A 9,502-nucleotide genomic window follows, 5' to 3' on the forward strand; every position below is an offset into this window, starting at 1 on the left:
GAGGAGGAGGAGGAGGAGGAGGAGGAGGAGGAGGAGGAGGAGGAGGAAGAGGAGGAGGTGGAGGAGGAGGAAGAGGAGGAGGTGGAGAAGGAGGAGGAGGAGGAGGAGGAGGAGGAGGAGGAGGAGGAGGAGGAGGAGGAGGAGGAGGAGGAGGAGGAGGAGGAGGAGGAGGAGGAGGAGGAAGAGGAGGAGGAGGAGGAGGAGGAGGAGGAGGAGGAGGAGGAGGAGGAGGAGGAGGAGGAGGAGGAGGAGGAGGAGGAGGAGGAGGAGGAGGAGGAGGAGGAGGAGGAGGAGGAGGAAGAGGAGGAGGAGGAGGAAGAGGAGGAGGAGGAGGAAGAGGAGGTGGTGAAAAAGAAGAAGAAAATGAAAAAGAAAGAAAAAAAAAAAGGAAAATAAGAAGAAAAAGAAAAAAAAGAAAAAGAAAAATAAGAAGAAAAAGAAAAAGAAAAAGAAAAAAAAAGAAGAAGAAAAAGAAAAAGAACAAGAAAAAGAAAAAAAGAAAAGAAAAAGAAGAAGAAAAAGAACAAGAAAAAGAAAAAGAAAAAGAAAAAAAGGAGAAAGATAAAGAAAAACAAGAAAAAAAAGAAAAAGAAAGAGAAAAAGAAAAGAAAAAAAGAAAAAGAAAAAGAATGAAAAAGAAAAAGAAAAAGAAAAAGAGAAAAAGACAAAGAAAAAGACAAAGAAAAAGAAATAGAGAAATAAAAAGAAAAAGAAGGGAAAAAAAGAAAAAGAAGAAGAATGGCAATAATGACAGTAGCAACATTACTAGGAACACTAACAATAACAACTAGACCACCCACCGCCTGTCCAGCTGCTGGCGCTGCAACTGGTCCGTGGACTGCGTGCGCTGCGTCTGGGCAGAGTCGTTGCCTGAGGGCCGCTGCCACGTCGTCGTTCTGTTCACGTGGTCAATGTAGAAGATCCTCCCGTGGCTGTCGATCCTCGCCTCCCAGTCTGCAAGCAGAGCAAGCGCCTGGCGTAAGAGAACCATTTAGTAGGAACTCACCGGGACAGAAGGGGAAAGAGAGGTCGGGCTGTAAAGGATTGGGCTGAGCATAGAGAGAAATGTCTGGAAGAGGGATGGGGCGCTACACTGGCAGCGATGGAAAGGACGAGAATGAGCAGACCGTGGAGGATGAATGGGATGAGGCTGGAATGGAAGCGTAGGAGAGAGGTGTTCGACATGAAACCACTGGAATGACATGAACCACCCCCTGGTACTCACTTGTTGGCAAAGGCTCTTCTCCCGGCTGTATTTCCACCCGCTGGAACTTGATGGTTCTCTCGGGGATGGAAGGCAGGCGCATCGTGCGGCTGTGGCGCTCAGGGTGGACGGCTCCGTCCTGCACGAGATAACCCACATAGGTGATGGCCAAACAGTGTAAAACAACTTATGGATACTTCAATTCTTAAAGCATTAAATTTGCAAATTAACAAAACGACACGCATGGAAATAGTTTACATTAAGTCCTCGCTAACAAGCGGTTTCACGAAGACCAGTTCTAATCCTTCCATTTAGACTGGGTCCGAAGATTGGGTGTTCAAGTTGACAGCGAAATCCCCAATCAGTAGAAGCTTATTTGGGACCTTGGACTTACTAATTATTTTTAGTCGAGGGCACGGTCGTCCCCTACAGAATTAATGAGCCATTTAAAAAGTTTTAAAAATCCAATTATTTCCCCGGTTGCAACCTGGCGTATTTAGTAGAAATAAACTATTCGCGCACTGCTGAAGGCAATCCGAATCAAAATGAATCCAATGTCTCGCTCCTAGCTTCGGATCTGTCATCTGTCAAAATCAAGTATTACCGAATTCGGATCTTAAAGAATGCCACCCTTGCGATAAGCGGGGTAATACTGTGCCTCGTGATTAAATCCAGGATAATGACCTAAAGTAATTATACTGACTACAAAATAAATCTCAGTCAAAACAGTTTGAACATAACCCGCCAACCTGATCACCGGCGCTGTGATGCGGCCTTCGATGATGCGTGGGCGTGGGGGGGCACTGTTGTGGGAGGGGGGGCGGGAGGGGGGGCGTCGGCCGGGCGAGCCTGTGGTGCGGTCGGGGCGGAGGCGTTGGGGCCTTCTCTTCCTCTTCCTCCTCCTGGCCTTCGTCCAGCCTCCTTCGGTCGCCGTCGCTGCCGTCCTGCATCGCCGTGGTTCCAGGCAGGCCAGCCGTGGTCGGCGAGGTGGCTACCGACGGCATGGGGGTCGACGCCGAGGTGTTCAACGCCGTGGCCGCTCCTCCTACTGCGCAGCTGACGGCCGCCGGGGGTGGAGACAGTGCTGGCGGTGGAGGCGGAGGGGGTGCCACGGCTCCCTCATTCCCTAGGCAGTGGTCAGGACTCAGACATCCTGTAGTCCCCAGGATATTTGGCGTTGACGGAGTAGACGGCTCAGGGGTGCCAACCCTACTACTGGTGCGGCTGCTGCTGCACTCGCTTTCTCCACTATCACAGAGGGATCTCCTGCAGGAAGCAAAAATACATGCTCCTTCGATGTCCAGCTAATGTAGCATATATATAAATATAGGGCATACCCATTCCGCATCCTGTGACTCTCTTCTGAATCTCAATACAACATACAACAAAATTATATTAATTACCTTTTCTCATTATCAACTTGCGGCACAAAGAAGAGAGGTCTGTGCGTCGACAGAGGCTTGGGAGGCGGCCATTCCCAGGACGTCGTCTTGGCCACATGGTCAATGAAGAATATCCTGCCGTGACTGTCCTTCCGCGCCTCCACGTCTGATCACGCGCAAGCGGGAACATGAGTATGTATTATAAAGAAGTGAACATCGCAATAAGTGTGCGCAATATTAAAATGTTCGCAATAAATTTTACTGAAATAACGGCATAGAATCTAAGAACACAATAATCCTTTAACTCTCATCAACACTGAAAAATATCTCAAATGTTAAGCATAATTCATGACAAGAAGTTCAATATGTAAGCTTACTTGCTGGCAGAGGTTCATCGAAAGCCACTTCAACCTTGGGGTATCTTCTCAGCCAGTCGCGCAACGACGGCTGACGGGACAGCTTGGGGTGGTGCGACGACCCGGGCTTGTCGTCCCTCTCTCTCGCGTCCTCCTTTGGGTTGAAACTCGCCTCTCGCTCTCTTTTGTCGCTGGTTGTGCGTTCCGGGGGCTGTGGCTTGGCGTGGTGCGTTGGGGTGGGAGGGCAGAGAGGCGGATGAACCAAGGCCTTCAGGAGGCGGTGGTGGGGCTTGTGTGGAGGAACTGCAGGAGGAATGTCCTCGTCTTCGTTCAAGCTGACGTTCTGCGAGACCGCTTCTCTTCTCGGCCGGACGCTTGGCTCCTGGGCTTCGGCTGCCGCAGCCTGCGCCTCCTGCGACGCCTCTCGAGGAATGTTCATATCCGCAGAGCAAGACGCGGAGGGCAACGACTCAATGTTCAAGTCGTTGGTTTCTGCCGTGGGACTGGCAAACACGGAATTGGAGGAGGAGCTTTCTGTGCTGACGACCATGCACGTCGGCTCCAACCCTGTGAGGCCCTCCTCCCCCTGCTGGGACGACACTGAGCATGTCGCCGAGCCGCTCGCGAGAGAGAGTGACTCCGACGCTGAATTCGAGACTGGGAGGCAGTCTGCTAATCTGGGTGAAGGAGACCTGGTTGACGTCGACCCCTTCCTGGAGGGGCCCACGGCAGACGAGCCCTCGTGGTCTGTTCCGTCGGAATGCGTGTCATCCTGATGAAAAGTGTCACAACTCGCAAGCAGTCTCATCTCTTCTGCGATAGTCATTTCATTGCCACGAAGAAAACCATGAGTTGCAGAATCCCTTCTCCTACAAGTGAGATCTGATTCTCTACTAGCACTGGCGTCGTCATCTGCGATCTGCCTCTCTTGAGCACTTAACAAAGAAGTACACTCGCGCATATCTTCAACTGGACTAGATACAGAATCACTTTGGTTTCTCGCCATCTTATGCAAAGAAGGCATGTGATGATTAAAGCTAGCAGGAGAGGACACCGCAATTTCACTACTTGTAGAACTTCTTGACAAATATGGTCCTCTGTTGCCACAAACAGCGAATTCAGCCTCTAAAACTTCCTCGGAGTTTTCCAGCAATGTATCAGTGGATGCAGCCTCCTGCAAAAGACTACAATCTTGCTCTGGCGTTGCAAGAGGGGCCACTGCGCTACAGGCCTCTTCCTTGTAGCTATTGTCGGTGGAAGAGAGAGACGTCCCGCTGGCCTCGTCCAGCGAACTCTGCAGCGTGGAAGGCCTGGCAATGTCCTCCGACATTTCACTTTCCATGGAAGCACAGGAAGAAGATTGCAATGAAGAGTGAGGTCCCTGAGTTGAGGATTTTGTTGCTTGGCACTGACTATCTACATCAATTTGATTACTTGAAAATTCAGAAATTTGCAAAACATCATCTATATCAACAATATCATAAGAAAATGGTCCTTCCATGGAACATTGCATTCTTCTCACTTCGCCAAAACTTGCCCCACTACTCTCACTATCACAGCTGGACTGTGAGCTAGCACTAAGGTGGCCGACCTTGGGGCGCACGCTAGGCTCGTTCACGCCATTATGGACTTTCCCTGGCGTGCAGGAGACGGTCTGCGCCTTCGCGGGGTCGCCGGCGGTGCCCGTCGGCAGGGGCATGGGCCGTTTTTTGACCACTGTTGGGTACAAGGCTATCGATCTCTCGAGGGGCCTGTGGCCGGAGTCCGCGAGCGACTTCAGGAGCGACTTCGTCCTGGGGGGAAGGGGAGGCGGAGAGTCGTCGTCGCTAACAGGCTGACTAGAATCACAGCTGACTCCCGCGCTTAGTCCAGCAGCATCGCTCTCCTGACTCTGGTAGTCTTCTGCTGGGTAAACGGTTTCATAAATGGCTTCTTCACCACTGGGTTCACTTGCATCCGGTTTTGTGGTAACATTAGGAACTTTGCACGAATATTTCCAAATAGGCGAGTAGTCGGACTCCCTGGCGACAGCGTCCGTGCTCTCGCCGCTGTTGGCCGCCACGTCCTCCGGCATCATGTCTCCGTTCACGACGACGCCGTCTGCGCTGCAGCCGGTCCCGACGCCGTTGTTTATTACGGGGTTGTTGTTGCTGCCGGCCCTGAGCGGGAACACGTTCTTCTTGTAGCCGCCCATGTGGCCGTTGGAGAGCAGGTCCTGGGGCTCGAGGCTCTCGATGACGGCACTTTCGGTGAGCCTCATGCTGGGGTCCTCGCCAGGGCACTCGAGACCCCCGTGGCCCGTGCAAGCGCTGCCGCTACCACTCGCCGCCGGCGCAAACGTAACGCTGAAGTAGATGTGGCCGCTCACCGAGTCCACTGTGTTCTTGCTGCTCAGCGGAAAGTCCAGCAGTCCCGGGGAGCCGCTGCCGGAAGGACAAGGTAAGCATCGACTTTGTGCAGGTTTTTCGTACTGCCCGTAAAGCTACGAAAATGAACAAAGTATAAAACAAAGCATCACTTTTTAATTAATGTGCATGTATTAACAATCAAATAAATAAAACACTGTACCTAACACACCTATACATTATATTTACAAACTCGAGTGAAGTACCAAAAAACCGTATCTGTAAAAATATTTCTATGGAAAGTAATTTGGACACGTATTCGTAAGTGAAATAAGGCATGCAAACATATTCCCTCCCAGCTCTTGGAGTAAACTCTTCTCTCTCGAAGGAAGGAAGGAAGGAAGGAAGGAAGGAAGGAAGGAAGGAAGGAAGGAAGGAAGGAAGGAAGGAAGGAAGGAAGGAAGGAAGGAAGGGAGGAAGGGAGGAAGGGAGGAGGGAAGGGAGGAAGGGAGGAGGGAAGGGAGGGAAGGGAGGGAAGGGAGGTAGGAGGGAAGGAAGGAAGGTTGGGAGGGAGGGAGGGAGGGAGGGAGGGAGGGAGGGAGGGAGGGAGGGAGGGAGGGAGGGAGGGAGGGAGGGAGGGGAGAGGGAGAGGGGAGGGAGGGAGGGAGAGAGGGAAGGAAGGAGGGGGGAGGGAGGGGAGGGGGAGAGAGGGGAGGAGGGAGCAAGGGAGGGAGGGAGGGAGGAATGGAGGGAGAGAGAGAGAGAGGGAGGGTTAGAGAGAAAGAGAGAGAGAAGGAAGGGGGAGAGGGAGGGAGAGAGAGGGAGGGAGAGAGAGAAGGAGGGTTAGAGAGAGAGAAAGAGAGAGAGAAGGAAGGAGGGAGGGGGAGAAATAGAGAGAAGGGAGGGAGGGAGGGAGGGAGATGAAGGAGGGCGGGAGGGAGAAGAAGGAGGGAGGGAGGGAGGGAGGGAGGGAGATAAGCAGGGAAGGAGGGAGGGAGGGAGGGTGAAAGGAAAGAAGGAGGGAGGGAGAGAGAGAGAGAAGGTAGGAAGGGAAGGAGAGAGAGAGAAGGGAGGGAGGGAGGGAGGGAGGGAGGGAGGGAGGGAGGGAGGGAGGGAGGGAGGAGAGAGAGGAGGGAGGGAAGGAGGGAGGGAGGGAAGGGAGGCTGTGAGGGAGGGAAGGAAGGGAGGGAGGGAGGGAGAAAAGGAAGGAAGGAAGGAAGGAAGGGAAAGAAAGAAGGAAGGGAGGAAGGGAGGAAGGAAGATTGGGAGGGAGGGAGGGAGGGAGGGAGGGAGGGAGGGAGGGGAGGGAGGGGAGGGAGGGAGGGAGGGGAGGGAGGGAAGGAAGGGATGAAGGGAGGAGGGAAGGGAGGTTGGGAGGGAGGAAGGGAGGTTGGGAGGGAGGGAGGGAGGGAGGGAGGGAGGGAGGGAGGGAGGGAGGAGGGAGGGAGGGAGGGAGGGAGGGAGGAAGGAAGGAAGGGAGGAAGAGGGAGGGAGAGAGAGGGAAGGAGGGAGGGAATGAGGGAGGGAGGGAGGGAGGGAGGGAGGGAGGGAGGGAGGGAGAGAGAGGGAGGGAGAGAGAGGGAGGGAGAGAGAGGGAGGGAGAGAGAGGGAGGGAGAGAGAGGGAAGAAGGGAGAGGGAGGGAGCGAGAGAGTGAAGGGAGGGAGGGAGGAGGGAGGGAGGGAGGGGGGGAGGGAGGGGGGGAGGGGAGGAGGGAGGGAGGAGGGAAGGAGGGAGGGAGGGAGGGAGGGAGGGAGAGAGAAGGGAGGGAGAGAGAGAGAAGGAAGGGAGGGAGGGAGGGAGGGAGGGAGAGAGAAGGGAGGGAGGGAGGGAGGAAGAAAGAAGGAGGGAGGAAAGGAGGGAGGGAGGAAAGAAGGAGGGAGGGAGAGAGAGAGAAGGGAGGGAGGGAGAAAGAGAGAGAAGAGAAGGAGGGAGGGAGGGAGGGAGGAAAGAAGGAGGGAGGGAGGAAAGAAGGAGGGAGGGAGGAAAGAAGGAGGGAGGGAGGAAAGTAGGAGGAGGGAGAGAGGGAGAGAGAGAGAAGGGAGGGTGGGAGAAAGAGAGAGAAGGGAGGAGGGAGGGGGAGGGAGGGAGGATGGGAGGGAGGGAGGGAGGGTGAGGGAGGGAGGGGGGAGGGAGGAGGAAGGAAATAAAGGAGGGATGGAGGGAGAGGGAGGGAGAGAGAAAGGGAGGGAGGGAGGGGGAGGGAGGAGGGAGGGAGGGAGGGGGGAGGGGAGGGAGGGAGGAAGGAATGAAGGAAGGAAGGAAGGAAGAGGAATGAAGGAATGAGGAAGGAAGGAAGGAAGGAAGGGAGGAAGGAAGGGAGAGAAAGGAAGAGAAGGAGGGAGGGAGGGGAGGGAGTGAAGGGAGAGAGAGAGAGAGAGAGAGAGAGAGTGATGAGGAGAGAGAGAGGAGAGAGAGACGAGACGATGGAGAGACGGAGAGATGAGAGAGAGAGAGGAGGAGGGAGGTGAGGAGGGGAGGGAGAGAGTGGAGGAGGGAGGGAGGGAGGGAGGGAGGGAGGGGGGAGGGAGGGAGAAGGGAGGGAGGGAGGAAGGGACGAGAGGAGAGGGAGAGAGAGAGAGAGAGAGAGAGATGAGAGAGATGGAGGAGAGAGAGAGATGAGGAGAGAGAGAGGGATGAATGGGAGAGGAGGGAGGGAGGGAGGGAAGGGAGGGAGGGGGAGGGAAGGGAGGGAGGAGAGAGAGAGGAGAGAGAGAAGAGAGAGAGAGAGAGTGAGATGAGAGATGGAGAGAGGGGAGAGGAAGGAGAGAGGAGGAAGAGTGAGACGTGAGAGAGAGATGAGGGGAGAGGAGGAGAGGGAGGGAGGAGGGAGGGAGGGAGGGGGAAGGGATGGAGGGAAGGAGAGAGAGAGAGAGAGAGAGAGGGGGAGGGAGGAGGGAGGGAGGGAGGGAGGGGGAAGGGAGGGAGGGGGAGAGGAGGAGAGAGAGAGAGAGGAGGGGGAGGGGGGGAGGGGAGGTAGGAGGAGGGCGGGAGAGAGAGAGAGGAGAGGAGGGAAGGGAGGGAGGGAGGGGAGGGGAGGAGGGGGAGGGAGGGAGGGAGGGAAGGAGGGAGGGAGGGGAGGGAGAGTAGAGAGGGAGGGAGGAAGGGAGGAAGGAAGGGAGAGAGAGAAAGGAGGAAGGAAGGGATGAGAGAGAGAAAGGAGGAAGGGAGGGAGAGAGAGAGAAGGAGGAGGAAGGGCAGGGGGATGAGAGAGAGAAAGGAGGAAGGGAGGGAAGAAAGGAAGATAAGGAGGGAGGGAGGGAGGGAAGGGAGGAGAGGGAGGGAGGGAGGGAGGATGAGGGAGGGACGGGTGGGAGGAGAGGTGAGGGAGGGAGGGGGAGGGCGGGAGGGCGGGAGGGCGGGAGGGAGGAGGGAGGGAGGAGGGAAGGGAGGGAGGAAGGAGGGAAGGGAGGGAGGAACGAGGGAAGGGAGGGAGGGAGGAGGCAGGTAGGTGGGCAGGAAGCAAGGAAGAGGCGAGAGCAGGACGGCAGCGGCGAGGCGAGCACGGAAAGAGCGTGAGCGGGACTTACGCCTTGCACCTCTCCCTGAGCGTGGCCACCTGGATGGTGAGGCGGCCCAGGAAGCGGCTGATGATGGGGCGGCTCTTGGCGAACTTGTCCTTCAGTTCCACTTCCAGAATGTCGTGTAAGTAGGCCACGAAGGTGAAGTCCTGCGACGAGCCCCAGGCACAAGGAAAGAAACAGAACACTAGTCATATACGGAGCCGAAGGCCGCCAAACTCACTAAGGATATCGTGCAAAGAAAAACATTCAGTCCCTTGCCAGGTTTTCTCGACCCGGACCGAGCCAGCAGGGAAGCTGGTCCCCCTCGGGCCCGGGTCCCCTTGGGCTTGGCCCCACCGGCCCTTCCGGTTGGGGTTTTTGCCGGTGTTTTCCGCGACGGAAAAGGCGCCGCCTGACGTGGTTTGGGGCCCAGAGGCGTCTGTGATTGCCAGGCAGGTTTCCGGGCAGCTAACGTACGGGTCGGGCTGGAAGAACATCCCCCGACGCAGCCCGTGCGCTGAGAAATCTGTGGGACAAGTAGCTTAGTGATGTCCGAGGCTACGAACCATCGGCTGAGTCGGCCGGGAGGCCATGAGCCGACGGCGCGTCCGACTCGCAGCAAGGGGTCTGAGGCTACGGTCGCACTGCACGCGATTTGCTGGGAGGGTAGAGGACAGCGGGATGCCAAGCGGGTCAGAGGTAAGAACTAACACA

At 55.8% G+C, this 9,502-nt stretch overlaps 1 protein-coding gene across 2 annotated transcripts in view; it reads right to left on the bottom strand.

Annotated features, from left to right (window-relative positions):
- Positions 1–9,101, bottom strand: part of LOC125041511 (E3 ubiquitin-protein ligase HECW2-like) — a 22,589-nt gene extending 13,488 nt beyond the window's left edge. For both annotated transcript variants that reach the window (XM_047636525.1, XM_047636524.1), the window contains exons 1-6: positions 8,816–9,101; positions 2,964–5,365; positions 2,608–2,752; positions 1,954–2,470; positions 1,226–1,343; positions 801–954 (exon numbers count right to left, since the gene is read on the bottom strand). In XM_047636525.1, the coding sequence (XP_047492481.1) occupies positions 801–954; positions 1,226–1,343; positions 1,954–2,470; positions 2,608–2,752; positions 2,964–5,202 (3,173 nt within the window). In that variant the 5' untranslated portion in view covers positions 5,203–5,365; positions 8,816–9,101. The remainder of the gene's footprint in view (positions 1–800; positions 955–1,225; positions 1,344–1,953; positions 2,471–2,607; positions 2,753–2,963; positions 5,366–8,815) is intronic.
- Between the last annotated feature and the right edge of the window lie 401 nt (positions 9,102–9,502).

The sequence above is a fragment of the Penaeus chinensis genome, chromosome 30 (assembly GCF_019202785.1).
Source record: "Penaeus chinensis breed Huanghai No. 1 chromosome 30, ASM1920278v2, whole genome shotgun sequence".
Classification (NCBI taxonomy): Eukaryota; Metazoa; Arthropoda; class Malacostraca; order Decapoda; family Penaeidae; genus Penaeus; species Penaeus chinensis.